The sequence below is a fragment of the Oratosquilla oratoria genome, chromosome 23, assembly GCF_046742065.1.
Source record: "Oratosquilla oratoria isolate Oo_2021 chromosome 23, ASM4674206v1, whole genome shotgun sequence".
Taxonomy (NCBI): Eukaryota; Metazoa; Arthropoda; class Malacostraca; order Stomatopoda; family Squillidae; genus Oratosquilla; species Oratosquilla oratoria.
Window position 1 is genome coordinate 20,627,806 of NC_134799.1, and position 20,140 is coordinate 20,647,945.

The 20,140-nt window shown below is 38.9% G+C and overlaps 1 protein-coding gene across 4 annotated transcripts in view; it reads right to left on the minus strand.

The window, feature by feature from the left end:
* Window positions 1-20,140, minus strand: part of LOC143038010 (uncharacterized) — a 76,391-nt gene that overhangs the window by 34,066 nt on the left and 22,185 nt on the right. For 3 of the 4 annotated variants that reach the window (XM_076206839.1, XM_076206841.1, XM_076206842.1), the window contains exons 4-8: window positions 19,622-19,858; window positions 17,102-17,312; window positions 16,243-16,382; window positions 8,594-8,704; window positions 808-965 (exon numbers count right to left, since the gene is read on the minus strand). In XM_076206839.1, the coding sequence (XP_076062954.1) occupies window positions 808-965; window positions 8,594-8,704; window positions 16,243-16,382; window positions 17,102-17,312; window positions 19,622-19,858 (857 nt within the window). The remainder of the gene's footprint in view (window positions 1-807; window positions 966-8,593; window positions 8,705-16,242; window positions 16,383-17,101; window positions 17,313-19,621; window positions 19,859-20,140) is intronic. The other variant, XM_076206840.1, reaches the window with a different exon arrangement.

Consider the following 20,140-nt stretch of genomic DNA (forward strand, 5'->3'; position numbering starts at 1 on the left):
GCCTACAGATGAGTGACATACAATTATACGATGATAAAACGAAAGTGAAGAAAGTAGAAAGTGAATGAAAAAATATTATATTACAGAAGGAACAGTTAACAGAATTAAATCCAGTAATTACGGAGAGAAGGGAACTGAAAGTGTTGGTAGCAACCAAGCTAACAGTAGGGGATGGGGGAGGATGAGGGAGTATGTGTGAATGATATTTTGATGCAGCATGAAGGGATTTCTCCCAGTCCTCTCTTTTTCTGCATGAGGGGAGAGAGAGGGGGAGATTGCCGATTAAATGAAATGGCCTTGCTTGCTATGGATGTGCTATGTTTTACTACATTGCTTCTGACCCAGGGCAGTGGTTGAGATGCAGGGATGACTGTCATCCAGGAGGAGCCAAGAAAAGAGGGAGGGAGGGGTGGTGAATGGGAGTGGAGTATGCAGGGAAGAAATGAGTGTGAGTGGATTTATGCCTTTGACTTTGGCTAACAATGAAAGCCATTTAGAATATGAATTAAAAGCTTATGTAATAAACCTAAGAGCACAATATACATATGATGATATATGATACATACTGCTGAAAATACAGAAGTTATGAAATTTGCAATATGATAACTAGTAGCCTAGGCAAACTGATGTACAGTTGTCAAGTTCAATGCTGCATCTTGAAATGAAACTAGTTTTGTGAAGCACAAACTTAGAGTTAATTTAAAGCATAAGTGAAAATCAATATATATGAATGAAAACTAAAATAATCATTCAAAAAGTATAAGAGATAATATGCTTGTTTCCTATACAAGTAGGAGCTACACATACCTGTCCTGTAACATCCTTATCAACATAGAAGGGCTGTACACAGCATCTTTCTTGCAAGTATGCTGCTAATTCTTTTATGAGCTCAAAATAGATAGACAGGTTGGCTGAGTAAACTAATAAAACGCTTACTTTTTGTTGTTCTTTTATATGAATAATTTCTGTAAAACATAATAGAAAAAATTAGAATCAACAAGTTCAAAGTACACAAAATTTCATTAAAAAATTTAGCTAAATTTGAAATTTCACTAATACCAACTGAAAAAGACAATACAGTAACTACCAAAAGAAATAATATAAGACAGATAAACAGTATATGAAGTGTACATACATATACCAAATGCTTTTTCCCACTTACAAGGGAGGCAGCCAAAAAACAAAGGTATAAAATCCACTCCCACCCATTTCATCCCCACATACTTCACTCCCATTCAGCCCCCTCCTTCCCTCTTATCTTGGCTCCTCCTGAATGACATGTCATCCCTGCATCTCACTCACTGCCCTGGGTCAGAAGCAGTGTCACAAGACAAAGCACATCCACAGCAGGGCCACTTCATTAAATCAGTGACCCCTGCTCTCCGTCCCCTCATGCAGAAAAAGAGAAGATGGGGAGGAATCCTTTTACACATGAAGTGTAAAAAAAAAAATCCATCTTATGTACAATTCTGGACAAAAAATCCAGAATTTTGCACATTCTCATATTCATCCTTTTTTTTCTAATCTGTTTTGTGTTTATCTATCTTTTCAATGACTTGAACATTGCAATGATATCACCTTTCTCTACATTCCTTTTATGATGGCAGGTCCAGGGCTTCTAGTTTCTTATCATATGATTTATCTGCAAGACTAGGAGCCAATTTGGTTGCTTCTCTTTGTATTTTCCTGATCTTCATTATATCTTTCACTTTATGCAGGGACAATACCACTGCTATGTATATCAATCCAGGGCTGATTTGGGTCTTTGATTTTTTTCTCTTTTCATTGTTGTAGCAAAAGGTATATATTTTTTTTAATAATCCATGTCTCTTCTACTACTTTTTTTTTTTATATGTTTGTCATACAACAAGTTATCCCTCATTAATACCCCCAGATCATTCTCCTGTGATTCCTTTATAATTGTTTCTCTTCTCACTAAATAATTCAGTAAGTCTTTTTTATCTATTTCTGCTAATCTATTTTTTGTTGCATTCATGTGCTTGTGTTATGTAATGACATGGATGAGTAAGGTTGATGGCTCTTGCATAGAACTGTGTACCTGCCATTTTCATGTTTATATGCTCTGTGGAGGATTTTTATTTCTGTAAATAGATGTTCTATCAGGGTGGTTTTGGTGCACTTTGTTACTATTCTCAATGCTTTATTCTGTATAGTTTGTAAGGTGTCTGTTAGTTTTCCTAATTGTTGGGAACCATGCTGTGGAAGTGTAGTCAAGTGTGGTTTGCAAGAACTGTTTATTGGCTGTTATTAGCTTCCTCCTCCTGTCCACAGTCTGTACTCCTGACAGATTTTAATATGTTTATTTTTTTGTTTTCCAAACTGAAACCTAAGGTTTGGGTCTTTTAATGTGCATGGATGTGGTACAGATGAGAGTAAAAGGAAAGAGATAAGAAGCATGTTTGTGAAAAGGAAGATGGATGTGTTGGCATTGAGAGAAACTAAGTTAAAAGGGAGGGGTGAGTTTGCGTTTGGGAGTATAGTGGGGATGGTGTCAGGAGTGATGAGAGGATGAGGGAAGTGAAGAGATAGGTAAGAATGTGATGGAATGGCAGGAGGTTTCTTCAAGGTTAATGTGGATGAAGGTGAAATTGGGAAGGGAAATATGGGTCTTTATAATTGCATATGGGCCTGGTAGTGAAAAGAGTGTAGAGGAAAGGGAGGCTTCTTTGATAGATTTAAATGAGTGCATAGAGGCTTTAATTTGGGAGGACAGTGGGGATGGTGTCAGGAGTGATGAGAAGACAAGGGAAAGAAGGGGTGGCTATAATAGTAAGTGAAGACATAGGTAAACATGTAGTGGAATAGAAGAAGGTTTCTTTGGGGTTAATGTGGATGAAGGTGAAATTGGAAAGGGAAATATGGGCCTGGTAGTGAAAAAAGTGTAGAGGAAAGGGAGGGTTCTTTGAAAGATTTAAATGAGTGCATAGAAGGTTAAGGGAGAAATGTCAATGTAGTGGTACTGGGAGATCACAATGCTAGAGTAGAAGATGAACCCATATATGGAGTGCCAGGAAAAAATCATAGTGGAGATGTGTACCATTTCTCTGAATTTCATTTCCTTGTTTTGCCTACCCTGTGGTGGGGGGAAAAGAATGCTGCCACCAAGTATTCCCACTTGGATCGTAAGAGGCAAGAAAAATGGGACAGGGATTGGGACCAGGCATCCTTCTTCCTGTAACCCCACAGGGGACATTCCTAAAAAAAAGTAAAGGCATAAGAGGGTCTAGGAGTTTTCCAACCAGCACCCTAAGGTTAGGGTCTTTTAATGTGTGTGGATGTGGTACAGATGAAAGTAAAAGAGAAGAGATAGGTAGTATGTTTGTGAGAAGAAAGATGGATGTGTTGGCTTTGAGTGAAACTAAGTTGAGAGGGAAGGGTGCGTGTGAGTTGGGAGGTTCTCAGGAGTGAAGAGAGAATGAGGGAGAGAAGGGGTGGCTATACTAATATGTGAAGAGATAGGTAAATGTGTAGTGGAGTGGAAGGAGGTTTCTTCAAGGATAATGTGGATGAAGGTGAAACTGGGAAAGGAGATGTGGGTTTTTGTAAGTGCATATGGGCCTGGTAGTGAGAAGAGTGTAGAAGAAAGGGAGGCATTTTGGATAGATTTAAATGAGTGCATAGAGGGATTAGGGAGGAATGACAATATAGTAGTATTGGGAGACCATAATGCTAGGGTAGGAAATGAACCAATTGATGGAGTGGTTGGCAAATGTGGAGTTTCAGGAAAGAATCATAGTGGAGAGTTGATGGTGGAGATGAGTCTAGAGAGTTGGTGATAGTAAATACAGATGTTTTGGAAGAAAGTGAAGCATAAGTACACATGGGAGAGGGTGGTGGATGGAAGGGTGGTAGACAGAGCATTAATGGAGTATGTAGTGGTAGATAGGAGTATAATAGGAAGAGTTAAGGATGTACATGTTTTAAGGGGAGAGAGTGGGGGAATATCAGATCATTTTTTGGTGGAAGGTAAGTTGAGAGTGGAGGATAGATGGAGAAAGAGGAAAAGGACAAAAGGTAGGGAGGTGCTTAGAGTGAACTCTTTAAATGAAAAGGAAAAGGAGAAGGAGTACAAGAAGATGCTGAGAGAGGAGTGGGAAGGAGTGAAGGATAGAGTAGAGCTAGGAGTGGAGGAGAAATGAGGATGGTTCAAGGAGGGAGTCACAAAGTGTGCAAAGATGGTGTGTGGAACGAGAAGGACAGGAGGAAATAGAAGGAAGGGTAGTGAGTGGTGGGATGAGGAAACAAAGAAGGTTGGAGAAAAGAAGAAATGAGCTTTCACAGATTGGTTACAAAATAGGACGAGGGAGTCATATGAGAGGTACAAAGAAAAGAGAAGAGAAGTAAAGTACAAGGTAAAGGAGGCAAAGAGGAGAGCAGAGGTGAAATGGGGTAAGAGTATGACAGAAAATTTGGAAAGTAATAAAAAGATGTTTTGGAAAGAAATTAAGAGAGGAAGAGGAGGCGAATCAAGTAGAGAAGAAAAGGTAAAAGGTGCAGATGGAGAGATGATGATAGAAGAGAAGGCAGTAAGGGGAAGATAGGCCGAGTATTTTAGGGAGTTGCTAAATGCGAAGTAGGATAGGGAGGGAAAGGTTGTTGCAGTGGGACGTGCTAAGAAAATGATTGTGAAGAGTGAGGAAAATGGAGGAGAAATAAGGAATGATGAAGTGAAGGCAGTTAAGATAATGAAAGCAGGTAAGCCACCTGGTCTGGATGGATGCCATGCAGAATGTCTAGAAAAAGGAGGTACAGTGATGGTGGACTGGCTGGTGAAGTTATTTAGTGTTTCCTGGAGAGAGGGTAGAGTGCCGGAGGACTGGAGGAGTGCCTGTAAAGTTCCACTTTACAAGGGAAAGGGGGATAAGTGTGAGTATAGTAGTTTCAGAGGGATTAGCTTGTTAAGTGTACTTGGGAAAGCTTATTGGAGGATCCTGATTGAGAGGATTAGGAGAGGAACAGAGGGAGTAATTGGTGAGGAACAGTGTGGATTTAGGAGGTTGCGCAGATCAAATTTTTGTGGTAAGACAGATATGTGAGAAAGCTATACAAAAAGGTAAGGATGTTTTTGGGGCTTTTATGGATCTGGAAAAGGCTTATGACAGGGTAGACAGGAAGGCACTGTGGGAGGTTTTGCAGATACGGGATAGGAGGAAAGCTTCTAGGAGCTGTTATGAGTTTTTATGAGAGTAGTAGAGCATGTGTTAGGATTAGAAATGGAGAGAGTGAGTGGTTTGAGGTAAAGGTGGGACTTCATCAGGGACATGTTATGTCGCACTGGTTGTTCAATTTATACATGGATGGGGTGGTGCGAGAGGTAAATGCAAAGGTGGTGGGCCGGGGATTGGAGATGTTTAAAGAAAATGGAGAAAACTGGGAGTGAGTCAGCTGTTGTTTGCGGATGACATTGCTCTTGTAGCAGGATCAGAGGAGGGATTGAGGAAGTTAGTGACAGAGTTTGGGAGAGTGTGTGAAAGAAGAAAGTTGAAGATAAATGTGGGTACAAGTAAGGTGATGAGATGTACAAGGGGTGAAAGTGGCACCAGACTGAAAGGGAGTATTAACCCCTTCCATATGGTGACGCCTACGCAGGTGTCATGAGGAGCAAGTGGGTATGCGAGGCTGCCATATCGGCGTCTTGATTATATTTATTGTAGTTGTATCTGCGTGACCCCCATACTCTGTAAACTCACTTCATCATATTTCCTATGGTTATCAAAATTTACGAGTGAAAGAGAATGAGCATTACAGGGGTTACTTTATTTTTTATAATGCGAGTATTATATTGCAACATCGCACGTCTGGCAGCTAATGCTGCCCGCAAGATTTTGGCCCGGAGTGAAGGGGTTAAGGGGACCGGCTGATCAAAAGATGAAAATCTTTATTAATTGGGTTATTGCACAGAAATTTATGCCAGGAGTTAAGGACACCATATACATCTTTCCTAACCCAAAAAAACTAATCTGCAACCCTTTCATGTTTTGCCCCCCCATCTCCCTTTCAAAAAAATTGATAATTTTGAAATGACTACTCCTCCTATAATAATTGCTCTACATGAATGAAATTAATATGGTGGAAGGACCTTATCCAGACCTTCAAACTAATAGAGAGAAATTTTAGTTAAAGTAATTAGTTTGTGGAATTTTAATTTTTATATCTTTTCCCACCCCGTCCCCCTTCAAATAGGAAAAAAAAAAAAAATTGGCAAAAATTAACCCTTTCAGATATTAAAAAAAACGTTCTATTTCATCAATCAGGCAGATTTAGACATATTATGTGTGAATTTTCATTGAAATTGATTAGGAAGTTATGGAGGAGTAGAAGTTTGAAGGTATAAAACTTAGGTTTTGAGATACGGGCCGTCAAAGTTTTCACTAACTTTGAACCCCTACATACTAATATAAATAAGGGATATCATGGCATTTCCTTATTTAGCTTTTTAGGCTTGAATGTTGATGATATTTAGAATAAAATTTATTCATATTCAGTCATATATGTTGATGTCCAGTCATATAATTCTCTGTCTTCTGGCTCCTGGTCCCCACCTGCATTTTAGGCAGGTTATTACATTAGGGTGTCATAGCTTGCTTACTTTGTAATTCTTGCCTTTTCCTAGCTTCCTGAAGGTGTTTGGTTTGCTTGCGAGGACATGGCATCTCAAAAATAGTATAACAGCTTGTCAAATGACAAAAGGATTGATGGTGGCTTGCAGTGGAGCATATCACTCAATTTTTGTCTACTGTTTATCGCTTTCTGAGGCATCTACCCATTCTGGGGTCTATATATAACCTCTGGTACAGAGACAGAGTTGCCAGAAGTCACTAGGAATAGCACTCAATCATTACAAATTATTGTTATTTATTGCAATAATATATATATTGTAGTGACCAATACGTATCATAGGGCCGAGATGGGGTCGAGTTGGGGGGAGGAGGGGGTTTATTTGCCATAACTACGAAAATAAGGCGAATTTTGATTAAATACTCCACATACAGACTGTCGATTGCCATACGCAGATGTAGAATTTTTTTCCCAGTTTTTCATTTTTTTCCCCAATTTTCATCGATTCTTGACCAGCCGGTCCCCTTAAGGGAAAACGACTGGAGGAAGTGGATAGTTTTAGATACTTGGGTGCGAACGTGGCAGGAAAGGGTGGAGTGGAAGTGGAGGTAGAATGTAGATTGAGAGAAGCGAGTAAATGCCTTGGTGGATTAAAAAGTGTAATGAGGAAGAGACATTTGGGAATGGAGGCTAAGAAGAGATTGTATGAAGGAGTAATTGTGCCAACAGCACTGTATGGGACAGAAACATGGAACATAAGAGAGGAAAAGAGAAGGAGTTTGAATGTGTTTGAGATGAAGTGTCTGAGAAGTATGATGGGGATTACTAGGCTGGATAGAGTGAGAAATGAGGAGATGAGGAGGAAAACAGGGGTGGTAAGGGAGTTGAGAGATAGAGTGGATGAAAGAGTATTGGGATGGTTTGGACACATGGAAAGAATGAGTGAAGAAAGACTAGTGAAAGAGGTATGTAAGGCAGATGTGGAGGGAGTGAACATGAGGGGGCGACCTAGGATGAGATGGATGGATGGGGTGAAAGGGGCTTTGGGGAAGAGGGGAATGTCTGTTGAGGAAGGACAGGAGAGGACAGAAGACGGGTGAATGGAGAATGGTTGTATATGGATGATGCTGTGTTGCATGAGGTGGAATGGGTGGGGGGATGGGGGGTGAGGTAGTATGTGTGAGCAAAATTTGACGCAGTCCAAAGGGATTTCTCCCTGTCTTCTCCTTTTCTGCATGAGGGGACGGAGAGGGGGGGTCGCCGATTTATTGAAGCGGCCTTGCTGTGGATGTACTGTGTCTTGTGACACTGCCTCACCCAGGGCAGTGGAAAAGATACAGGGATGACCCATTATCCAGGAGGTGTGCCAAGATAAGAGGGAGGGTAGAGGGTGGAGTGAAGTGGAGTGTATTAGGGATGGAATGGGTAGGAATGGTTTTTATGCCTTTTTTCTTTTTGGCTACCTCCCTTGTAAGGGGGAAAAAGCCTTTGGTATATGTATGTATGTTTGTTAATAGCATTGCATTGCTGTTTTGGTAATGGTATTTTTCTTTGGGATGCACCAGTTGCTTCATGTGTAGGAGGTGGGTTTAGTTTGTAGTCTTTTGGTGCCTGATAGATGATTCTTGAGATACTCTGTATTTTGTACTGACTTGGAAATTTGGCAATATACTAATATTTATTTCTGCCCCTTTTTTATATACACAACCCACAGCACAGCATACAATAAGCCTTTTGGTTCACTGTTGCTAATACATTTGAAAAAATAATTTGATTTTCCTGTTAATTTACATGGTGAAATAAAGTTCTGCCTCCTACACATGTGCATTGGCAATCAGGATCACATTCACAATTGATCTGTACATTCTATGAGCTAAAAAATTATTTTCTCAATAGGTTAGATCTCCGATTGAAAGACATAGTTTGTCATATACTAGAATAAAACCTTTAGAGAGTAATGCCAAATATATTGGTTCAATATATCTATTCAAAATTGTACTACACTTAAACTTACCATTATGCTTTGTCCTGTATATATACATGAAACCATATACAACCAGAAATACTGCAACCAGGCCAGTTATACATATACTGACCCAAATAAGTGATTGGGTGCGCTTGAACTCTGGAAAAAGAAAAAAAAAAATAGCTTACAAAAAGAAAAAGTTTTTCAATATACTACATATACCATACATATACCAAGGCTTTTTCCCCCTTCCAAGGGAGGTAGCCAAAAAGGGAAAGGCATAAAAACACTCCCACCCATTTCATCCCTAAATACACTCCACACCCCTCCCACCCTTCCTCTTATCTGAGCACCTCCTGGATGACGGGTCATCCCTGCACCCCGCCCACCGCCCTGGGTCAGAAGCAGTGTCGCAAGACACAGTACATCCACAGCAAGGCCGCTTCATTTAATCGGCGACCCCCCCCCCTCTCCGTCCCCCTTTGCATATAAGGCGAGGACGGGGAGAAATCCCTTCGGGCTGCGTCAAATTTACTCACACATACTACACCCCCCCCACCCCCCCGCCCATTCCTCCTCATGCAGTCACAACATCATCCATATACAACCATTCTCCACTCACCTCTGTCTTCCGTCCTCTCCCTTCCTTCCTCAACAGACATTCCCCTCTTCCCCAAAGCCCCCTTCACCCCATCCATCCACCTCATCCTAGGACGTCCCCTCATGTTCACTCCCTCCACATCTGCCTTCCATACCTCTTTTACTAGTCTTTCTTCACTCATTCTTTCCATGTGTCCAAACCATCCTAATACTCTTTCATCAACCCTATCTCCCAAATCCTTTTCCACCCCTGTTCTCCTCCTCACCTCCTCATTTCTCACTCTATCCAGCCTAGTAACCCCCACCATACTTCTCAGACACCTCATCTCAAACACATTCAAACTCCTTCTCTCTTCTTCTCTTATGTTCCACGTTTCTGCCCCATACAGTGCTGTTGGCACAATCACTCCTTCATACAGTCTCCTCTTCGCATCCATTCCCAAATATACTAATAAATATAATATATACATATAACAAAGGCTTTTTCCCCTTTACAAGGGAGGTAGCCAAAAAACAAAGGCATAAAAACCATTCCCACCCATTCCATCCCCAATACACTCCACTCCCCTCCACCCTCTACCCTCCCTCTTATCTTGGCACCTCCTGGATGATGAGTCATCCCTGTATCTTGACCACTGCCCTGGGTCAGAAGCATTGTTGCAAGACACAACACATCCACAGCAAGGCCACTTCATTAAATTGGCAATCCCCCCTCTCCATCCCCTCATGCAGAAAAGGAAAAGACAGGGAGAAATCCCTTCGGGCTGCATCAAAGTTTTCAATAACATGACATTTAATGAGGACAAATTTGAATTTATGAAATTCGGTAAGAACAGACACGAAACTTCTTATATAAAGATCCAAAAGGAAACCATATCACACAACAAACATCGGTAAGAGATCTAGGAGTTATACTTTTAGATGATGCTACATTTGATCAACACACAGAAAAAACAGTATCAAAATGCAGACAACGAATGGGATACATACTTAGGACCTTCCACACCAGAGAACCAGAAACCTTTATAACCTTATGGAAAGCCCTAGTCATCCCTATCATCAACTACTGCTCACAACTTTGGGCTCCATACAAAGAAGTCCACATCATGCAGCTGGAGGCTCTGCAGAGAATCTTTACCTCAACAATCAAAAGAACCCCAGCTCACCAAGATGTGGACAAACACAATTACGGGGAAAGACTGGCTGAAAATGAACTCTACTCCATAGAGTGGAAACTAGAGAGATATCTGATCATATATACATGGAAAATCCTAGAACGCCAGATCACTCCACCCAAAACAGAACCTATAAAACCAGTAAAGACCCAGATCACCCCAAAAGAAAACAGAACCAGAAGAAAATGCACCCAATTGGCCCTGCCCACCAAAAGTCAAGACTCTCCAACACAACAGCATCTCAAGAAAGGGGGCCCGACTGTTCAATCACTTACCTAAACACCTACGGAACATTACAGGTGCTAAAATGAAAGTTTTCAAAAGGGAACTTGACAAATTCTTGTCAATCCTACCAGATCAGCCGGGCATCCCAGATTATACAGCATCACGATCAGTGAATTCTAACTCCATTATTGACCAGCTGGACTACAAACAACAAACTAAAAGGTGGTGGCTACGCCGTGGCCTTGCCTCAAGTTCCATCTGGGGAGCAACACCCCCTTGAGGCAGGAGTGCTTCAAGGTAAATACTACCTTACCCCCCATCCCCCCACCCATTCCACCTCATGCATCACAACATCATCTATATACAACCATTCTCCATTCACCCCTGTCTTCTGTCCCCTCCCGTCCTTCCTCAACAGACATTCCCCTCTTCCGCAAAGCCCCTTTCACCCCATCCATCCATCTCATCCCAGGTCGCCCCCTTATGTTCGCTCCCTCCACATCTGCCTTCCATACCTCTTTTACTAGTTTTGCTTCACTCATTCTTTCCATGTGTCCAAACCATCCCAATACTCTTTCATCCACCCTATCTCCCAACTCCCTTACCACCCCTGTTCTCCTCCTCATCTCATAATTTCTCACTCTATCCAGCCTAGTAACCCCTATCATACTTCTCAGAAACCTCATCTCAAACACATTCAAACTCCTTCTCTCTTCCTCTCTTATGTTCCATGTTTCTGTCCCATACAGTGCTGTTGGCACAATCACTCCTTCATACAATCTCCTCTTAGCCTCCATTCCCAGATGTCTCTTCCTCATTACACTACACTTTTTAATCCACCAAGGCATTTACTCACTTCTCTCAATCTACATTCTACCTCCACCTCCATTCCTCCCTTTCCTGCCACATTCGCACCAAGTATCTACAACTATCCACTTCCTCCAGCTGCTCTCCCTTAATGCTCACTTCCAGTCAGCTGCCACTTTCACCCCTTGTACATCTCATCACCTTACTTTTACCCACAATGGAGCATGGTGACTAGCAAACTTCTACAAGGGTCAGTTCCAGCAACTGTATGTTTATGTAATGATCATGATGGGTGGTATGAAAAGCTATACTATATTTGCAGAAAATATAGGTGTCTGAAGAATGGAAAATGAGATTGAAACTTACAATTTCTTGACAATATATAGACATGGAACTACTTGTGGAAAATGAAAAAATATGCAAACTGTTAGAAATGGGTAGAAGTTCAAGAAAACCTTCAAACAGTCAATTACTAAAGAAAAAGAAGAGAAGAATAGGCAGTGGTAATTCTAGGACTATGAAAATGGGAGGGCCAGGTGAAAAACTTGGGGGGGCCATGGCTCTCCTAGGCCCCCCCATAGAATCGCCACTGCGTGTGACGCCGTGACGCTGTCGGTATCGCAGTAGTATTTACCAAGGTATATATACATATATATATATACAGTAAAAGCCCTCGTATCCGGCCTTCTTGTATCCGGCACTTCAAATAACCGGCATATTTTTCACGAAAACCGAAAAATTGTGATAAAGGTAGACGTATACAAAAAATAGATAAATTTAAAATTCCCGCGTGTGTTTAAAATCCCTGCGCGTGGTTGTAGTTGCTCTCGCCGCCACCAGGGCTTCTCAGTCCCATTCACTTCTGCCACCACGTGTTAGCCACCTCCGTGCACATGTTAGCCAACTCTATCATGCCCAAAGTTGAGAAGAAGAAAGTGTGGTGCTTTCACTTAAGCAAAAGGTGGACATATGCAGAAGATTGAAGAAAGGCGAAAATAGAAAAATACTAACGGAAGAATACGGCTTTGGGTCGTCTACCATTTACGATATCAAGGCCCAATCCAAAAAGCTAAGAGAGTTTGCGAAGTTGAGTGACACACCTGAAGCTGCAGAAAATCACCACACTCTACAACATAAACGTGTGGAAATGCTGGACAAAGTGTTGTACGAGTGGTTTTGTCTTAAAATGTCTGAAGGTGCAGCTATATTAGGCCCAACGCTGCAAGAAAAAGCCAAAGATTTTGCTGAAAAGATGCCAATTGGAGAATCGTGCCAGTTCTCAAATGGGTGACTTAAAAGATTCAAGAATCGCCATAGAATACGTCGTCTTGATGTGTTTGGGGAAGCAAAATCTGCTGATTTAACTTTTGCAGAGGAGTTTATAGACAAGTACGTTAATTAACCTATACCTTCATGGTAAAGATTCGCATCTCATATCTCAATTTATCTCTTGCATACACGGATGCATAGTGCACACATATATATATTTATCTTTTAACTTTTCTTTCCTCCTTTCTGTCATAGGTTTGCAAAATTGGTTGTTGAAGACAATCTGAAACCGGAATAGATCTACAACGCTGACGAGACCGGCCTGTTCTACCGCTGTCTACCGGCATCTACACTAGCCAGTGAAGCAGAGGAAACCACCAAAAGGTTCAAACAAAGCAAGGATAGATTGACGGTGTTACTGTGTACGAACATGGCAGGGACCCATAAAGTCAAATTGTGTGTCGTTGGAAAATACCGGAAGCCACATTGTTTTAAAAATCTAATATACTTACCAGTGGATAATTATCGCCCACAAAATAACGCATGGATGGACTCAGAAACATTCATGAATTGGCTCTAGCATGTGTTAGTCCCATCAGTGAAAGGAAATTTGAAAAAGAAAAGACTTCTAGAGGACAGTAAATTTATTCTCCTACTCGACAACAGTAAAGCACATCCACCAGCTGAGGAACTGAGCAATGGAAACATTTCTGTTGTGTATTTACCGCCGAACGTAACGAGTGTGATCCAGCCCATGGATCGAGGAGTGATTCATAACTTTAAAATGAATTATCGGAAAAGTTCTATGCACAAACTAGTTTATTGTTAGGACGGTAGCATTTCCGAATTCCAACGTGGGCTTAATGTTAAGATGCTATTTTTATGGAATCGCTAGCTTGGGAGGATGAAAAACAACAAACTTTAATGCGATGTTGGAGAAAATCATATCCGAAAATAATGTTTGAAGATCAGGAAGGGAATAAGAAATTTGAGGGTTTTCCATCGCCAAGAAAGAATCGGTGGTGAAAGAATTGAAAGATGGGTTGTCGCGCTAAACTTTGCATTAGTGACAAAGTGATACAAGCGTACGTGTGTAGATATGGACAGTGACAGTGCAGCAACATTCTCACTTAGTGATGATGAAATTTTACAATCACTTCCCGATGAACACGCGAAAACGACAGAGGCAGATAGTGAAGAAGACGACCCTGAGATGAAAGTGTCGTGGAAGGATGCAGCGAAAGGTCTAGCAGTGTTTATGGAATTTGCAGAACAGTCCACAAACAAAGAGGAAAAAATTCTAAGCAGAGACATTATACATTTTATGAAAGTTGGAACAAAAAGTTTAGTGAAAGAAAATTCGAGTGTAGAGGTGAACGCACCCTCTCAGCCACCAACACTGAACACGGCCATTCACAACTCCGTCGTAAAATTATCAGATGATGAATTAGACTACTGGTGATCCTGTGATGATTATAACTGATGTATATTGATTGGATTTACTCTATACTGATAGAATTTACAATATATAGATATGTGGATGTGTTTATTATTAAAGTGAATTAAGGTATACTAATAAGTAAAAGAACAATGTAAATAAATGTATTTTTCAAATATCCCTTCCCGTATCCGGCATTTTCTCGTATCCGGTACGTCTTTTGTCCCATTGGTGCCGGATACAAGGGCTTTTACTGTACATATATATAATATATATATATATATGTATGTATATATATATGTATATGTATATATGTATATATATTTATATATATATATGTATATAATTTAAAAATAGGATATGCAAAAAAACTGGGGGGGCCAACCTGGGGGCCAGCTGAAAAACTGGGGGGCCACTGAGAATAGGAGTGCTGGTTGAATACCCTGTCACTTAACAAACATCTATCTATATACCAAAACGCTTCTCCCACTCACAAGGTAGGCAGCCAGTCAAGGCATGCACCCACCCTCCACCCATACCATACCTATTTGTTTCCCTTCATCCTTATGGATGAAGAGCCTTCCCTGTCCCCCACCAACTTCCTGGGTCAGAAGTAATGCAGCAAGACACAGCACCTCCACTTGACAAACATATCAGCAAAAATGTGGCTGAAACATACAGACTACCGATGCACATATAAGTAGGTTTCTTTACATAGATGAGGTGATGAAAAAATCATGTAATGCCTGATCTACCCTAGATTAAAATATGTAGCAGTTGTATAGTTATCTTATGAAAATAAGAATATATAAAAGATCAAACTGGTTCCCAGCCTTGCAGATAAAAGGTACAAAGTTTAGGAGTTCTAGATCTGCCATCACTGGGCAAAAGAAAAAGAGGAAGCTTGATCATAATGTTCAGGTCATTAAAGGTACTAAATAAACAGAGAAGATGGTTTGGGACAGGAGAGCATCACTCCTTAAAAACCTTATCTCAAACATGTTTAAGCTCTTCCTTTCTGTCTTTTTTCAAATTTCTAGTCTCCATTCTATACAGTGCTATGGGCACACTCCCTCCTTCAATCTTCTCTTTGCCTTCATCCCCAGCTACCTAGTTCTCATAACACTCATAACACCATTACAGTAATACTGTATTATATATACTAATGCTGTCCCCCTCAACCTCTTCTTTACCACATCTATAATTGTAACTTATCCTGATCCCCCTGTGGTGAGGGAAAGAAGAATGCTGCCAACCCTGATTTCATGCATGTCATAAATGACAATTAAATGCAATGGTGGACACCAGAGATTCCCCACTCTGCATTTTTCTCCAACAAAATGTCAAACATATGGAGGCCAGGCAGAGAGCAGGGGCAGAAAGACAGCAGATAGGGTTGATTAAAGAACAGCAGGATAGTTTGGGCATGTGAACAGAATGAGCAAAGAAAGATTATCAAAAAGAGTGTGGATGACAGAGGTGAATGGAGTAAACTTGATGGAAAGACCAAAAGTGTGGTGGATGGACAGGGTGAATGGGGATTGGGTGTAAAAGGAATGCCTGTTGAAGGATGTATTTACCTAGTTGTAATATGTGTATATGCTATGCCTCTACCACCATTGAGAGTTGTTTTTATTTTATATAGATATATATACATATATATATAGATATATATACATATATATATAGATATATATATATACATATATATATAGATATATATACATATATATATATATATATATACATATATATATATATAATTATATATATATATATATATATATATATATATATATATGTGTGTGTGTGTGTATATATATTTATATATATATATATATATATATATAGATATATATTATATATATATATATATATATATATATTATATATATATATATATATATATATATATATACATTATATATATATAGATATATATATATATATATATATATATTTATATATATATATATATATTTCATTTTATTTATTTATTTATATATATATATATATATATATATATATATATATATATATATATATATATATATATATATATAGTATAACCAAAACATAAAAAATACTCATAGTGATTCATTGCCAAAACATGAAGTGATAACAAAAACAAAGTATCATATACTGTATTTCCTTCCATGCTACAATAAAAATACAATACTTACCAAAAACTGGTGAGACAGAGACAAAACAATGATGGGGACAATTTTCAATTATTTCTATGGTGACAGCATACTTTGCTGCTTGGTGCCTACGATCAAACACCACTGTTTCAAATCTACCCTGGCCTTCTGAAGTATCCATTCTGAGAATCAAAATTAAATTACTTACTTTTCAGAAATAAAATTTTCTTTGCATAAAACAATAACAAATAGTAAATAAACATATAATCAGTCACACATTGTAATGAATTTATCTAACCAGCAAGAATCAAATCAGAAATACCTACCTCTCGCAAGTAACATGGATTCAAGGAAGTCACCCTATCAACACTCAGCTCACAAACATCACATAACAAATAAATATAATGGAAGGATTAAAAAAAAAAAAAAAAAAAAAAATAATAATAATAATAATAATAATAATCCACCAGAAAGAACACCAGAAAGTTGCTATAAACATGGCTTTGAATAAGATCCCCACACATATACTATCCAAAAAGATTACTGAGAGAGATATTCATAACAAGGACAAGAATTGGTAATCAAAATTTATGGCAGGAAGACAATGCAGAGTAACCCAAAACAACCAAATCTCTAGTACAAATAACTATACAGTGCCCTTAAGGTGCAATACTTTCACAATGTTCAACCTCTTTATGAGTGATCTACCAACTCAATGTTCCTTCATATACAGACGTCTTGACAATAATAACAATATAGCAGCAAAGAACAGCAACAAAGACAAAAAAAAAAAAAAGAAGTAAAGTGATGAAATAAATTTGAGTGAAAGATTAAATTAGAATATAGAATAAACAAGTACACATACATAGTAATAACATATTCACCTATCTGTAATACTTACTTGGGTGGCCCTGTAACCAATTTGTGCTGAAGGGGTTGACTCTTTGTACAATTACCCTGTATGTCATCATGGCACTTAACAAGCGTGACATTGTATTTGAGGTCATTAAATGGAGCAAACTGGAAGGTGACAGGGATCCAATGGGTTTGGTAAATATAACTCCAATGCAAAAACTGAAAAACTTCCCAGTTCTCCAACCTGGTATTATTACCTGCAATCAAGTCATAAATAATTCAATATAAACAGGAATCATTATTTATGCCATTAATCAAATTTGCTAACTCGGTCTTCCAATGTCAGTTAAAAAAAGTCTGCATATGCCATTAATCAATTATTAAAATATATCAACTCAATTCTTAAATGTCAGTCATATCTATTATATTTACAATAAATAATTCAACAAGTAAGCAAGTAAGTGCCTTGTGGGTTAAAAAGTGTAATGAGAAATAGACATTTGAGAATGGATGCAAAGAGAAGATTGTATGCAGGGGTGATTGTGCCAACAGTACTGTATGGGGCTGAGACAGGAAACATAAGAGAGGAAGAGAGGAAAAGTTTAAATGTGTTTGAGATGAAATGTCTGAGAAGCATGGTAAGAGGTTGGATAGAGTGAGAGACAAGGAGGTGAGGAGGAGAGTGGGAGCGGAAAAGGAGCTGGGAGATAGGGTTGATGAAAGAGTACTGGGATGGTTTGGCCACATGAAAAGAATGAGTGAAGAAAGTGTGGAAGGCAGAGGTGGATGAACTGAACATGAGGGGGCAATTGAAGATGAGATGGATGGAAGGGGTGGAAGGGGCACTGAGCAAGAGGTGGATGTCTATTGAGGAAGGAAGGGAGAAGGCAGAAGATAGGAGTGAGTGGAGAATGGCTGTGTATAGATTATACTGTGATGCATGGAAGGGAGTGGGTGGGGGATGAGAGGTGGGGTTAGGGAGTGGTTATGAGTGAATGATATTTTGATGCAGCCCAAAGGAATTCTCTCCATCTTCAATGTTTCTACATGAGGGGACAGAGAGGGGTGGGTCACCAATTAAACAAATCAGCCTTGCTGTGGATGAGCTGTGTCTTGCTGCAGTGCTTCTGACCCATGGTGATGGGTGAGATAAAGGGGTGAGCCAAGATGAGAGGGAGGGAGGGGTGGTAGATGGGAATGGAATAGGTGGGGATGAAATGGGTGGGAATGGAATTGTGCCTTTTGACTTTGGTTACCTTCCTGGTAAGGGGGAAAAAGCCCTTGGTGTATGTATTTATGTAATTCATCAATGACCTTGTCTAAATGCAAGAGAACATAAACAATAAATTTAAAAACATAAATTTAAAAAGAAATGCAAGTACTCAAAGCATATATACCATATATATTCATGTATAGTGTCAGTTTTTCTGATCAATGTTTTACTAAAAAAATAGGGGATCACACCATACACAGGCAATGTTTTTGAATGTGTTAAAATTCATGCATTTTTGGTGACCATAACTTATCTGGTAGACATACAGTCTCACGATACCTTTGACTAACCTTAACAGTACCAGTAAGCTCCTTTAACCTGCCTTCCATAGCCTACATCCTTCTGTTCTATTGATACACAACTATCAGGATTTCATTCACCATGTATACCACTTATAATCTATAAAAACTATAAATAAATGAAGACTTGACAATGCTTTTTGTTTTCTCTCCAATCTGTGGGCACCTTTGTTCACACATGTTTACATTGTTGAGGTATTGGTTTTCCAAAGACACCCCTTTTGTCTGATACATACCTATAAAGTATAATAATTTCAGTTGTATTCCTTATTATGTCTTACTCTGTTTATTTATATTTATTTTGGTTTATTATATTCTTCACTGCATAGCTAAGGCATATATGTGCCACTAATCCTGACAAAACGGTTGTCATTGGAAAGGAGATGTAAACTCAGCAATGTAAACATTTGTGAACGAAGATGCACGCAAATGTGAGATAGTGAAAATCTACAGTTAATTCTTCATTTACATAAGGTATATGTTGATTTAAAATAGAATACATATTGGATGAGGTTTTACATTTCTGGTAGCAACAAAAGGTAAGAAACTTAGGTCATGTAGGAGACAGGCCCAGGGTAAAGGAACAACTGTAGTCAGCCATTAACACAAGCAAAAGGAAGGTATCTAAATCTTCACTTGTATCAGATGTTTCAAGAAGTTTTTCTAACCATATTAGGGTATCTTTGTACAAAAAATGAAGACCATCTATTTGCTATAAAATATTCTAGAATGATGTCCAGCACTGTAATACTTGTCTACTGTAGGCCTACAGCAATGTTCAAAAGCTGGGGTCACATCATACACGAGCTTAAAAAAAAAAGGGGGGTACACTATACATGAAACAGCTTATACACCAGTATATACAGTAGATGCAACCTCTCTAGAAAAAAAAAAAAAAAAAAAAAAAAAAAAAAGTATCTAATTTTGCAGGCACCAAATCATGATTAAACAAAAAGGAAATTTGGCATGGCACATAATTTTGGCTTTGACATACCAATTCGATTAACATCTGGTATTCTAAAGATGTATTTCCCTCCATATCCATTGGAATCCTTTATGAGAAGATCATAAATATCATTTTGGTAGTTAATATCGTTAAATAAGAGACAATCCCAAAAGAGAGTTTCCAAGCTGACAACTGCCTTTGACGTCACTTCAAAGCGCCGGCAAATGTCCTTTCTATTACTTTTGGTGATATAAGCTTTCTGACGGCGATATTGAAAATCCACATCTGAAACCCGGACAAAAAAATTAATACATATCATATACAAATATACATTGTAAAAATTTCATAGATGTATCATTCATATCTACAGAAAATTGTAGAGAAAAATTTAGAGATACAAGAGGTTCAGCTGATGGGTACAGATAGAATATTATAAAAATCTCACAAATGACAGCACTATGGTTAGAAGTAATGCAAGACTAGAACAGGAGAACAATGAAATACAATGTCATTGAAAAGACTGTAAAATAATAAATAAATAAATAAGTAAAAAAATAACAAATTATT